General features: G+C 32.6%; 1 protein-coding gene and 2 long non-coding RNA genes across 6 annotated transcripts; all 3 read right to left on the bottom strand.

Moving 5' to 3' along the window:
- Positions 1-584: 584 nt before the first annotated feature.
- LOC115714985 (ABC transporter G family member 5) lies at positions 585-3,425 on the bottom strand. The gene has a single exon (XM_030643761.2). The coding sequence runs from the start codon at positions 2,758-2,760 to the stop codon at positions 826-828; it is 1,935 nt and encodes a 644-aa protein (XP_030499621.2). The 5' UTR covers positions 2,761-3,425; the 3' UTR covers positions 585-825.
- A 1,624-nt stretch (positions 3,426-5,049) lies between these two features.
- On the bottom strand, positions 5,050-5,840 carry LOC133037246 (uncharacterized). The gene is made up of 2 exons (XR_009687366.1): positions 5,638-5,840; positions 5,050-5,288 (listed from the first exon to the last, which is right to left on the bottom strand). It is a non-coding gene; the product is annotated as an uncharacterized LOC133037246 (long non-coding RNA).
- A 254-nt stretch (positions 5,841-6,094) lies between these two features.
- Positions 6,095-9,811, bottom strand: LOC133037245 (uncharacterized). 4 transcript variants are annotated; one of them, XR_009687362.1, is made up of 8 exons: positions 9,611-9,811; positions 8,803-8,980; positions 8,481-8,557; positions 8,302-8,377; positions 7,718-7,777; positions 7,045-7,094; positions 6,504-6,630; positions 6,095-6,386 (listed from the first exon to the last, which is right to left on the bottom strand). It is a non-coding gene; the product is annotated as an uncharacterized LOC133037245 (long non-coding RNA). The 4 variants fall into 4 exon arrangements; XR_009687364.1 differs by having other exon boundaries at positions 8,803-8,960; XR_009687363.1 differs by having other exon boundaries at positions 8,803-8,884.
- Between the last annotated feature and the right edge of the window lie 4,800 nt (positions 9,812-14,611).

The following is a 14,611-nucleotide window of genomic DNA, read 5'->3' as shown; positions in this document are numbered from 1 at the left end:
CCTTCAGTGCGGCTTCTTCTTTTCTCTCTCAAAAAAAAAAAGTTACTGCTACACATCTTTTTGCTCAGTATAAAATTGCTTCAATGGACAAGCTCTCTATCATTTCCTAAGCTATGAGTTTCTCTTTGCTATTAACAAGATGTCTCTTTCAATTTACTTGCATGGCAAAAGGGCAGAAGTTAAAGGGGATCACCATGCCTGCTAGAATTCTGGCTGTTGTCAGGTTGAAATATCTACTGCGACTACAGGAAACAGAGTTAATTCTAATGGCTGTGAATTGTTTACCTTTAACAAGAATCCAAGCTTTGACAGAAACCATTTAATTAAGTACGTGAAGCCATACAAGTCAAATTTATCATCACATACAATTTGTTGCTTTCTCGTTAGTAGTTTGTGTAAAACTTTTGGAGCCAATCAGTTATGTTAGGTGGTCATATATCCACGTTAAACTATTAACTCACCACAAGCTGAGAGCTTCGCTACCACTCTCCTTGACCTTGGCCATTAGAGTGTTTTGGCATATTAACCAAGGGGAAAACAGGAGATGAAAATAAATAAATAACATGAAGAAAGAAATGATTAGATGAGAGAGAGAGGAAGAGAGAAACTTTCATTATAAGGTATACATAAATCAGAACACATGTGACACACACACACACTCTTTTTTATTTTCTTTTTTCAATCATCTTTTTCTATGTTGTTTATTAATATAATAATAATAATAATTCTGTAGATGCTAATACTATATCAAGTAAATTCGAAAACATGTGACCAATTAAACACACTTGTGAGAGAGAGAAAAGAGAGTAAAATACAAATGATAGTTTAAACAAGGACGGTCTTTAGTCCTCTCTGAGAGCATCTACATCTAAGAATGACATAAGAGATGAACCTGTAAACCAAGATGAATCCCACCATGACTCCCACATTCCTCCACCTACTCTCTTCTCCATATCCTTCTTCTCTGAGAATATCCTCCCCCGTCATCATGCACTTTCCAAACAGGTGCTCCAAGCACTTGCCAGACTTAGAAAACTCATTGATTAGAAACCCTTCAAATGGATACTTAAACAGGGATATGTAATGCATGAAGATCCAATAACTTGGAATCTCATTCTGTGATATGAAGTAACCAGAGAACAGAAAGAAAGACCCCATGACACCGGCAATAACTGAGTTTCCAACTATGAAATTAGGTACCAATGCACTGAAACACACTACAACTGAGTTTGCAGTGTATAAGATCAACCAGATTAGCAACAAGAAATGCAGAAATGCCATGAAATTCTTGTTCAATCCAACAAGCCAATATAAGGGTGAGGTAAATAAGATGGCGAGGGTGAGTAGAAATGGCAGATAGACTAAGCCATTAGCTATGGCGTAGGATGAGACTCTGTAGCTCCCACAAGAGGTCTCCTTCATTACAATTTCCCTTTCTTGCAAAAAGATTGGCAAAGCTTCTGTAGTGCATGATAATAAGAAAGTTAAAATGAATGCAAATAGACCTACCCTTTCTTGAGCTCCAACTAAATTATCTTTAAGATCATAGAAGATTGATCCCAAGACTAGACCAGAGGCCAACATTTGAATAGTCCTGCATGCAAAGAGTTCCTTGGTTCGGAATATGTTCTTGGAGAATCTGTGTGTGAGAACAATCGTCTCCTTAAGTCTTGAATTGGCAAAGTCTCGAGGGAAATCAATCCCGGCAGTTACTATGTCCTCATCAATGACCTTTGATTGTTGAAATAGTTGCTGAAGAGTGAGCTTACCGCTCTTGCTCTCACCATGAGTATCTCCTTTCTTCTGGTGTGCTGTTGTTGTAGTTGTTGTTGATGGTAATTGTGGCAGCATTTTATTGACTTGCTGCTCTTGAATGCATTCAATGGATTCAATAGCGAACTCAACAAGATTAACATGAAGAGGAACTTCTAATCCCACGAGCCTCAAATTCACACCAAGCTGATCAATTGTGCCATGATGAAGAACAGAGCCATTAGCCAACAAAAGAATGGAATTGAAGGACTTAACGATTCTAAAGCCAGGTTGATGAATGCTGAGGATGATGGTTCTTCCCCTGGTTTCAGCCATGGTCTTTAGCATGTCAACAATTTGTAGTGCAGAATTACTGTCAAGTCCTGAGGTTGGTTCATCAAGAATCAGCACTTTTGGATCATGAATCACGTCGACTCCAATAGAAACACGTCGCCTTTCTCCACCAGATATGCCTCGAACCCTGTCATCTCCTACTCGAGCTCCAGCCACACGGCTTAGGCCGAGCTCCTCGATCAGTGACTTCACTCTGGAGCTCAACTGAACTGGAGGAAGCCCCAGCCTCAGCTTGGCACTAAACATCAAGGTTTCTTCAACTGTAAGTAAAGGGAAAAGCATGTCCTTCTGTGTGACATAACCTGAAGTCTTCTTGAACTCAGCTTTGTCAACAGGTTTCCCATTGATGAATATGGAACCACTCTCTGGTGTGACTTTCCCTGCTAAGATTTCCAGTAGAGACGATTTCCCAGCTCCGCTCGGGCCAACAATGGCTAGAACTTCCCATGGTTTAGCCCGGCAGTTCACCTCTTTCAACACTTGCCTGCCTCCTTTGTTGAAGGGTTTTTCAATTATTTTAGGTGACTCTTCTGGTTCTGGATCAACAGCTTGATGACTCTGATGCGGTTTTCTGGTGAATATCTTGAAAGGGTTCTCCGTTTGAATCCTATAGTTGATCCCTATGGCTTCAATCTCACAGCCTTGTTTCTTCATTGAAGCAGCTCAGGCTTTCTGTATCTGCAGTTTTGATTACAGTACTATTTGCTTATTGTTTTTAGCTAGCTCTCTAAGGAAGTGTGTTTGTTTAGTAGAAGTAAATAAAGACACCAACTTCGCCAGTTTCTTCTTTTCGTTTCTTTTTTTTTTATTAAATTAATTTTATATGGATTTTCTTCTGTTTCTGTGGATTAAAGATATAATTGGTAGTCTCCTTAAGTTGTAGCCAACCTGTGAAACCTTGTGTGGTACCAAGTAATTAACTGGAATTTGAGTGACTCTTACTGCCTCGAATTTGTTTACGAAGGGTTCACGTGCTTATGTTCTTAGCTATACGTCATGGAGACTTGTATATCATTATCACATGGAGTAGAGCTACGTGTGATCTTTTGTTGTCTCGTGGTACATATATATGAGTAGTACATGTCAATTTTTGTAAATTCTACTATATACATATTTGGTTGACAAAACAATAGTGACATAACTTTCAAGTTACTACTTGTGGATCATATATTTTGGCAATACTCCATGAAGCTAGCATAGCACTGCAGATTAATATGGCGATATATTTGAGTGGATAATGTGTCTTGTTCTATAGATTTTCCTCTGTATGGAATTGCAAACCCTGTTTTTCTTAATAATAGATGATATGAGGAACATATATTCCAAGAAATGTGCTAATAAATAATTAGTAGGTTATCATCATACAAGATATTAATACATATATTATTTTAGAGAACTAGATTCCCCATACCATTTAGCAAAGAAGATAATTATATATCCTAATAAGTTAGCTGTACCATTTCTTTAGGTCATATGTGACTATCAAATAGGCTACAATCAAAAGGACTACTAAATTTTAAATTGGTTTATATCCAAAGCCAGTTTTGCTTAGCTAATGAGAAGTGTTAGGTGTTTTTAATACATTTAGGTACTTGGTAATAGTACCACAAGGTTCTGGCTTTTGACAATTGAGATGGCTTTGATTGCTTCAAACTAATCCTACATATTAAACCATATATTACTTAAAAAAGTGGGTCGTTATCAAATAACACAGTTAAGTACATATCCGTAAGAGTCTTGGAGCTTTATGTAGACACCTATCTAAATAGGGCAAAAACAAATTGAAGTGGCCCCCTTGGCCCCTTTAAATTAGTGGCTGAAATCACATTTCACCTTTGTTGTTAAAAGCCAACCACAATTTTGATATCTCTAACATTTTCATTCTCTTTTGTTTGTTTCATCTTTTTTTTTTAATTGGAGGCTGAAATCAAGTTTCAAAATTTACTTATTTCTTGTATCAATTTCTTCCTATCTAGAGTTAGAAAAAAGTGCACAAAAAACAAAAGCAATTGTCACCTTTCACTCTAACTAGACACATGAGTCTTTGCTCTGTTTTTAGTGCATAAAATATTTCTTTTCTTCTTTTGTATCATGTGTGATAATGCTTTGCTGCATCAAGTTAGGGAAATCAAATAGTTAAAAATAAATAATAAATACATGAAAGAAGGGCAAAAGTAAATAAATAAGAAAAGTAAAAGCTAAGGTCTATACATAAGAAACTAATGTTAATATGTAATAAATAATATAAAATTCTCTATACGATCGAGCTAGAGAGAAGATATTTGAAAATCTGGTGGTTTGTTGCATACTTTTCGTTTTATCTGATTCAATAATAGATTATTTTGTTTTGGATTGTATCTGTTATATTTTATTGTTATATTTTTTGTTTTAGAACCCGTGAACTTTTTCTGTGGTCATTCTTTTCTGCATACAAGAGGACCTTCTGTGAACCCCACTGCTCACTTGTCCCCACCAACATATATTTGGTTACTTATTTCATTTCATATATTGCTTTAACAGTTTATAGTCCGTGAACCAGGCCACGTATGACTTTAATTTCCTTCTTAATCCTTTCTTTTTCTCTTGATATTAAAATATAAATTATCAATTTAAGAATAAGGTATCGAAATAATGTAATTATGCTACAAAAGAAAGTGAAGATAATTGTATCATTGTATCATTATCTATCCATATAGTACATAGCATGATATAATTGATGGTTACCTAATATACTTTACGGTACAATCTACAACTTAATACGATGCTTCAAACAAATCACTGTATATTTATTCATTTGCTGATATATTATTATTATTTATGGGACAATGTTATGAAATATCATTTGTTTTGTTTTCTTCACAGGAATATATATATTTATATATATATATTATTTGCATGTATAAAAAGAATTTCATGTAAATAATTGAGAGGAATAAATGTATATAGTTTGGCACTACAAACCTCATCTTCCTTTATTATATACATTTAGTTTTTCTTTTGAAACTTATATGATTCCAACAAATAATTTGTTTATGTGGTATGCTCTTTTTTTATTTTAATAAGAAACCTGGACTGAGAAGTAATATTATATATGGTGAAGCGATCGAGGGGGTGGTTTGTTCCTAATTTTGTGTTTGCCGTCGGATGAAATCTTCTCTTCATGCTCTTTCGTTAACTGGTGCCTGAAAATATGAAAAACAAATAAAAAGAAATGGTACATATTTCTCCTCCATCAAAAACAAAATTCTACAATAATTGAACTTGAATTATTGTCTTATTACTCGGGAAATTAAACAGCTGAAATCAGCTGAAATGTTTTTTTACAGCATATGGACAATTAATAAGTTGCACCCAAGTTTTCTAACCAATCAACATTCTTTAGACTAACTTTCTTTCTTTTAAAATGAAAAAATCTCTTACAAACTTCTCTTTTGATTTTATTTACAAGAAAATGAACATTATACATATTGGCATTCCAAAGAGTGTTATTTCAAGCTTCCCAAAGATGATAAAACAAGGCATTTAACATACCAGTATAAATCTCTCTTCTAAGTTTGGACTGCTACACCTTTTAACCCACTTGACACTATATTCAAGTTTATTTTGTTGGAGATTCATACCAGCCCAGCTGAAATGTTTGTTGCTAATAAGATTATGTTTATCTGTTTTGGTACTGTTAGGGAATGCAATTGTTTATAGTATTTTTAACAAGCAAGTGTATTTATATATATAAATATATACTAGGCTGAAGTTACGTGCAATGCACGTATACTTAGTTATATTTTCGATGGATGCCTTTGTTTAATGCTAGTGAAGGAAGCAAAGACGAGATGTGTGGTATACATGTACTCTGGAAAAATAAAAAATATATATAACCGAGTTTAAGTAACCGATAATTTAAGAGTCCAATATAGTCTAAAATGAAAGGAAGTGAAACATTTCTGCATTACTGGTGTTTTTTTGCTTAAGATAGTTCTGGAAAACAAAGTGAAGTAGAAGAATTTGTAGAATATAATAAGTTTAAACTCAGAGTGCACAAATAGCAAAAATTTAAAGATGCTTGAAATATAAAGACTTGCTTTCTCTTCTTTCCTTTTTCCGTTGTTTATTAAATAAGAACAAAATAAAATTTACACCTCTTTTGATTTGTGTCCTTTATATACTGTCTTTCTTTCTTAATGAGAGAAACATAACAGTAAACAGAGACAACCTTCTTAATAAAGAGCATCCAATTGATTGTATAAGGTTCTATGTAACATCCAAAAAAAGCAATAGAAAACCTACATAAAAAAAAAATCAAGGTTACAGTTATTATAAACTAACTACGGATAAAAGATTGATGACAATTATCAAACATCTAATTTATAAATAAATTATTAAATGATAAGAAAACCCACCTCTCACAATCTTCTAGTAATGTAGGCTCAAATTTGGGAGGAAGGTTGAAGACAACCCAAATAACTTCAAATGACAAACATAGGTCATTCATTTAACAGGTTGGTTGCCAGCCATCCTAAGATCAACCTGTATTATTATAATTATTTTATATATATTATTCATTATCATAAAGTGGAAAGTCTTGATATAAGTAATCTCCAATTCAAATTGTAAATATATAATATAAATATTGATTAAAGCAACTACTACTTTATTGAGACATGTTGATAAGATAAAAACATACTTCGGTACATTTGTGCTCTCTTGCTAATTTTAGTAGCTAGAGAATCTTTCATATCATTACAGAATGCAATTTTTTTTTTTAATTTTTAACTGATACAAAGTCAAACCTTGCACCTAAATAGCAAGAAACATCAGGAAGTGGTAAGGAAAAGTGAACAATTAAACATTCAAATACAAATTAAAAGAGAGTCGATATTGAAAGAATAATTATAGCAAATGGGATAGCTTGAAGAACATATAAAGGGTCCATAAAAGTACCTTTGCTGGCAAATCGCCTACAATTCTGCCACATTTCAGAATCTCGATGCCTGAATGAAATTAATAAATTCCAATGGAAAAAATATTACAACCCCAAACATGTTATCATTCTACTCAGACCAAAAAACCTATTGATGGTTAGATATCTTCTGTAGGCATGATGCTATATCTTTGCTACAACAAAAATATAAACTTTAATGATCAAACGATTGAAAATTAGCAGATTAACAGGCTAAGAAAAAATCAAAAAGCCATTCTTAAATTTATAAAAAATGATACACTTTATAATAAAAAGAATTGTAAAAGATTAATTAATTTAGCTAGGAGCCGATGGATCCTATATACAAAAATAACTAAAAACTGAAAAAATCATTATATTGTATAGTCCAAATTGCAATGAAGGATCTTCATAATTAATATTTATGAAATAAAATATCTATACAGAAAAAAATGTATGCTGGTTTTATTTATAGACTCTGAGAAAAAAAAAAAAGAAAGCTTATATGTATTTACTTAGAGTTGTTACCCTCAAACATGTGATCTGGCACCAACTCTTTTGAAGGTACTATTCAAATTTCAAAGTTAGCAATAGCAAAACAAATAGAAAATAAATAAATGAAAAATAATAAGAAGGAAAATAAAAGGAGGTGGAAGCTTTGGATGAGAATTGTACCTTAAAGGTTTTTCGCCCACTTCAACAACCCAGATACTCCATCGAATACTCTTTTAAGCACTACAACAAGCAATGAAGTGTGTAAATGATGAACTGAAATAAAAATTCACATCGAAGACTAACAATTCTAATTCTTCCTGAATGAATAGAAGCTAGATCAATGGCTAAAAGCTCACCATTTAGAAAAATTAATTGAGATACAAACCTCACAATCTGAAAAAGACTATAAATGGGGTCACAAATTGTTGTCCTAAATATGTGTTTGAGAGAAGAATGAAGAAACACAATGTCAATTTCTTTCGGTGGTGGAGAATAGCAGAGAGTTAAAATCGCAATAAGAGTTTGAGAAGAAAGAAGAATCACAATATGATTTTGATTTCTTGCGGGATGGAGTTGCTAGGATTGAAAATCCCAATATCTGTTTTGGTTTGAATGGCAATAAACTCAACTATTGCAAGTACATTTTTTAACAAGAAAAGTTATGTATGTTTTGTAAAAATTATGAAAGAAATGATTATCACATCCCGACTTGAACAAAGAATCAATATTAATAAAACATAAAAGTGGAGAGAGCAATGTGATACCTTGAACAATTTATGATATTGTTCAGCCTGGTTCCTATTTTTGCAATCCAAAAGTCGAAAATCAGTATAAATAACACTGCAATAGCGAAAAATAAAATAGCAGTTGGAAATTGGAAAAAAAATGAAAGGGAAAATAATAAGTTCCCTAAGTAAGTAACATGTATTAGTGTAGAAATTACTTTTCATTTTAGTCTTTATATGGTGCATTGAATCATCAATCTTTGAACTTTAAAGCTTTTTCCTTGTGTGTTAATTGCTGCAGACCAAAAGAGAAAAAAGAGTATGAGATTGAATATAATTGTGGTGATTGTATCTGAGGATTTGTATATACTTATTTTAATATATGTATGAGTTTGTCTAACTTTTACAAATAGAACTATCATAACCAGTATTTCATTATGATATGACCAAAATGCTATAAATCTAATCAATTTTAAAGAACCCAAATGTGAAAAAAGATAATAATATATCATAAAAATGGAGAATATATTATTGTTATACCTTGGATTGAGCAGAGTTGGAGAAGGACTCATTTCTGATCTTCCTGAGTTACTTGCTCACCACTTACCACCTTAATTATGATCTGTTTTTTAGATCAAAATAAAGCATTGGACTCTGATTAGATGAGTAACAATCTCTGATTGAAGCCCTTTGCCTAACTGAAAAATCCCCAAATTATCTTTTTTTTTTTTTTAAGAAAATAAAGTAAGTAAGACTTTGCATGCCAAATGGTGAAAGTAATAAGCGAGATGTAGACAGAGAAGAGCATCACGATGAAATTATTAGGGTTTATGAGAAGAAAATGAGGTTTTATATGAGGTTCTCTCAAACTCATATTTAAACTCTTTTGACATAAGTTTTATATATATATATATATACAAACTCTCTCTTCACCCAAATTAAAATTAGATATGCAGAACTGAGAACACAAATAAAAAGAAGAAAATCATTCTCAATCTCACTCACTTTTCATAAATCATAATAAGAATTAATATATTTGAAGATGAGGAAGATTTAATCCCTAATCCCAAACCGATTATGATTCGGGAAGTTTGTGCAAAAGATTTGTACTCCGAATTCGATTTAATCGGACACTCATCGATCAATTGGATAAATTTTGTGTTTGGGCATTGGACCTCTTTCTTCTTACAAGATAGTATATCATGTGGAAAACATATTGAGGCCATCATTGTTATTTCAATACAACATCAAACATAACCCAGAAGAAATGATCGTCTCGTGTCTTGTTCAAAACAAGAAAGATAGAAATTCAAAATCATAATTATTAGATTGGCTTCTATCGATTTACCTCGAGATTGTTGGAATCCACCTCCTCTCCCTTTCTCTATGTCGTTTTCTTTAGATGAAGAACAACCTCATTTCAGAAATCGATTTCGATGGTGCTATTTTGATAGTTACAGTTGAATACTTATTTTTCGCCTCGATATGTAACAGGTTTCAAAAACAGATTTTTCTTTTGGTGCTGTTTTGATAGGTTCTATTGAATACTTTTTTAGAAATTTGAAAATTGTAGGATTTGTTAGAGTATTATGTGGGTAAGATATTTTTTTTAATTTAAAAAAAAGATTGTTTAATTTTTTTGGGTTTAATTATTGGGTTTATTTATTTGTTAACGTTTAACGTTAACAGTCTGTTAAGTTAATCGTGTAAGGCTAAATAAAAAAAAAGAATCGTTAAACCAAGAATCGTTAAACCAAGAATTGCCGTTAGATAGGCACTTTTAATATATAAAGATATGGGGCCGGCCCTGAAATTTAGTGGGCCATAGAAAAAATATTTATTTTGGGCTCTTATTTAGAAAAAAATATGGTATTTTTGAAAATCAGTACAAAAAATTGTATAATTTTAAAAGGGAAATATTTTTTTAGGCCCCTGAGCTAGGTGGGCCCTAGGCACAGGCCTAGTCCGCCTATGCCCAGGACTGGGCCTGATATATATATATCATTAACAAGTGATAGACTCACAAAGAGTGAGGTCGATCCCACAAAGATTGTAGTTAAATATTTTAAAATTAAACTTTTACTTCTATTTGTTTATATCGAATTTATGAGAAAGTTAAAATTAGAACACAATAAAGAAACAGTAAAAACAAGAAGCAAGTAATTATTAATATGTAAATTAATGATGATTAAAAGTTAGAGTTTTCGATTTCAATTGTATCTACCTATTATGGTCTAGCATGATTCAATTCCTATTACTAAATTCTATGCAATAGCAGGTTTACTCAAGTAATTTATAGTCTTCTCAGATATATAAATCTCAATTACATACAAATTTTCTACTCTCGTGATAAATTAAACATGTAAAAGACATTAAACAAGAAACCCTATAAGCTATCCAAACCACATGGTACTCTCGTCCTATATCGAAATTTGTTTCCATTTTACTATAGCATAATTGCCACTCACTTCTCTAATTTCACATCAAAATCATAAACATTTAACTGGTGATTAGGCAATTAAAAGTAATTAAGTACGAATGAAATACAATACATAGAAATTGAGAGAAAATTAAATCACATTAAAATCATAAATCGATATCAAACAATATCCATCTAAACCCTAATAAACTGTTCAGCTACTCATGTTTATCGTAGCAAATTCACACATATTAATTTAGAATAGAAAAAGAAATAGAGAAGAAAAGAATGTTGAAAACCTCATTGAAAAAGCCTTCTGGATTGATTTTGCTCTCTAATTTTCGTAAACCTAGATTGCTTACTAAAAAATATTGAAGTCCACTCCTTTTATAGCCGAAAAAAGTTGAAAAAGATAAAAAGCTGAAAAAAATCACTCTACTTGAAAATTGAAGGGGCGAGTCGTGACATAGGATTCCCATGTTGCGGCCGTGTTTGCAAATTTCACGTCTCCAAGTTGTTTAGACATGGGCCTAGGCATGACCCCCTTTTTATGGGCAGTGAGCATTCTATGAATTTATGCCTAGGTATAAGGATCCAATGCCTAGGCATGCCCATGCCTTGGTCCAATACGACCTTCTCTGCCAATTTTTAAGCCTTTCATGCCCTGACATGGGTTTTTCATGTTGAGGCGCTCCTCTAAATTTTATAATTCCTTTGCCTCAAAAGCTCTAATTGTACCATAACTTTTGGATATTTTCTTGAACTAATTTCTAGGTGCACTTGCCCCAAGAATTGATTTATTTGACTATTTTTTTTTTTTTTCATATTTCTTCAATATTTTCTATTTTTCTTCTATTTCAAACATGCAAAATAAAAGATACCGAAAAGCGTAAAATTACTCCAAACAAGAGTAAAACATAACTAAAAACACACTAAAATTAACCTAAAATTAGTACTAATAAAAACCTAACAAATTCCCCTAAACAAACATTTACTCGTCCTCGATTAAAACACTAACACGAAAAACACACAATTTGAACAATTCAATCCACAGAACATGAGTAATTTTCAAGTAGACTCAATAACATGATTATGAAAAATTTCAACTATGCATAATAATTCAAAATTTCAGTTCAATTACACCCTTGACACACTTTAATATTTTTTCTCATTCAGCTCATGAAACCATAGAACGCATTTAACTAACAATTGAAACAATTAATTTATACATGCCAATTACATCCATCAATCTACTAACCCAAAATATTCGATATGCTTTAATTTCCATATATACTTACTATTCTCCGCTAATATAAATCAATGCACAATCAATTCGAATCAAAAGGTCTTTCTAGACTTGTAATGTTAGGCTTAGGTACGGGTAGTTGAAATACTCATTTAGGCTTGCCTATACCATAAGCTTCTCCAACCATGTCATCCAATATTTTTTTCACAAACAATCCTAATACCTCCTTTTTTCTAATTCCATTCCATGAGAGAATTTTTTTTTCTTTTTCGACAACATTGCAACACTTTATTTATTTATTTATTTTTTTTTTTCGAATTTGACACTTACTGTCAGATTTTTCTTTTCTTTTTCTTCTTGTTGCCAATCAACATTTTTATATATTCTCTCAATTTTCACACTTATTTCCACACACATATCACAAACTTTTCATCCAAATTCCTCCAAACTAAAGATCCACTTATGGTATACTTAAGGTCAAATTTTGGATATTACAGGTTTATCTTGTTTATGCTCAATATGTATAGAAATAAAGAAATCAAGTTAAGGATCAAAAAGGATAACTAGGATAAAATTTTAGGGATGACTTGAAAGGAACAATCGATTCAAAGAATGTCTAAATCACTTTCCTAGTCATGCATAATTTATTATTTCGCCTCAAATAGCAAGCAAACAAGTTCTAGAATTTTTTCAAACAACTTTTCACATATCACAATTAGCATACATAAACCAATTCAATTGCTAGAAAATTACCTAATATGATTTCATGTTCTTTTAAAGCACAAAATCGAACTTAGTCAAGAATGTAATATTACCAAGCACATAATTTTTTTGTAAAATAAATGAAATTTCCAAACCATGCTATCTACCTACAACTAAAAAGAAACAACTAAAAATTAAGGACTAAAATTTTCTAAAACAAACAAAAAACTAAAAATTTTAAGTTCACCCCCTAGACTTAGTTGACACATTGTCCCCAATGTGAGATTAAAGAGAATAAGAAGGGAACTTATCTGAGTGTCATATCAGTATGGCAGCGGCGACAGTGGTGGTAGTTGGTATGGATACCATGGCAGTGGTGGAGAAAAGTGATCTGGAGCATCGAGGTTCATATATAGTCCACATGGAGAAAGCGAAATATAACTCCTGGACTTGCCTATGAGCAAAATCATGCTGCTGTTGAAGATAAGAGTTATAATAGCCAGTTTGGGCTTGGTTAGACTAGATTATTTACTGATTTTGCCTGAAGATATAATCCAATCTATCATAAGTGCCCCGAGTCCTAGTGTCCAAAGGTGGCTCAATCTGGAGAAGAGGTAGAACCATCTCACTTAGGCTCGCTTCTTCGTGTTCCTCTTCCTTATCACCATCTCCATCATGTGGCGCATCATCTTTTTCTTGTTTTCTTGTATCTTCTAGTGGTGTCAAGGATGCTTGAAGAAATTCATAAAAATACCTTCTGGAGATGGGTTGCATTGGTGCTTTGACAATGTCTCCTTCTATAATTGGAACTCCCTGACTTAAGCATAAAGCTATAATCAGAGCACCATGGGTTGTGCCTATAATGGTGTTTATTTGAGAAACATAGTCAATATTTTTAGAATTACCCATCCTATATCGAAGGTCAGTTTTTTCATGATAGCAGATACCACCACAAAATGATCATAATCCAAAGTTAAAATATGTGATGTTGGAATAATTCTGGCATTTACAAAATAGGCCCACGCTCTTGCCACTGGATTGAGTTTCCACCAGTATAGAGACTTCTGATTTTGATTTACCTCAATGTGAAATTGGGTACCCTCTTGCCCCAAAACTGTTGCAATGGCTGCATCTGTAAGTGTGTCTCTCCACAGTGCCAGTATTCTCTCATCCATCCATTCCCCTACTATGCTAAGGTTAAAGAAAGCTGTTGATAATATTCAATCTAATGGGCACTTGTACTCCTCTAACATACACTTCATCTAAAATTGCTTTTGTAGGGATAATTGGCAAAGAATTCATAGAGAATATTATAGTTCTCCTCCTCCACATACTCTCCGGCACATAATTTTTGCCATTGTCTCCTCAATCTCACCCCTAATATTTTCATAGCCCCGGTCCTTGGAAAAGGTTCATCCTGAAATTCAAAGCCCCTCTCCCAAAGTACACCCCTCTTTTTGAGTTTTTGATATCTCTTTGTCGCTTTCTCATTCATAAATATATTAATGGGTTGGGGTTGTTTTTCTTAGAGATTAGGATCTGTTGATGACGATCCTTATACATTGCGTTGGGCTCGGGTCCCAGTTCTCTTAGGCCTAGACGACATACCAATTTACTAGCCAATAACACAAACTTTCGGTGTCAAAAAAAAATTAGGGAGCACCTCCAATGTATTTTGTACTTCCCCTAAACTTGATTTAATCACTAATTTATGTTAATTAATCACCAATACTATCAAACACAACTATCCAATATTCCGCAACAATATTTATCTCTAATATCACACAATCCACAATCAATCTTCCTCAATTCACCAAAATATAGTGTGAAAGAACACTTACTTGTAGAATAAAAGCTTTGTAAACCTTGAAGTAGTCCTCCTCCACCAAGTATTCCCAAAAATTAAGTGATGAACACAATGGATTAGGTATTTTTAGGTTTTGTGATTTTTTGAAATTTTTTGGATGATTTGGGTGAATGTG

The sequence above is a fragment of the Cannabis sativa genome, chromosome 4, assembly GCF_029168945.1.
Source record: "Cannabis sativa cultivar Pink pepper isolate KNU-18-1 chromosome 4, ASM2916894v1, whole genome shotgun sequence".
Taxonomy (NCBI): Eukaryota; Viridiplantae; Streptophyta; class Magnoliopsida; order Rosales; family Cannabaceae; genus Cannabis; species Cannabis sativa.
Note: the sequence above shows the minus strand (reverse complement) of the source record. Positions and strands in the feature narration are given on the sequence as shown.

Bases quoted from the DNA above. Each gene is read 5' to 3' on its own strand.
- LOC115714985 (XM_030643761.2), bottom strand. From the start codon at position 2,760: ATGAAGAAACAAGGCTGTGAGATTGAAGCCATAGGGATCAACTATAGG.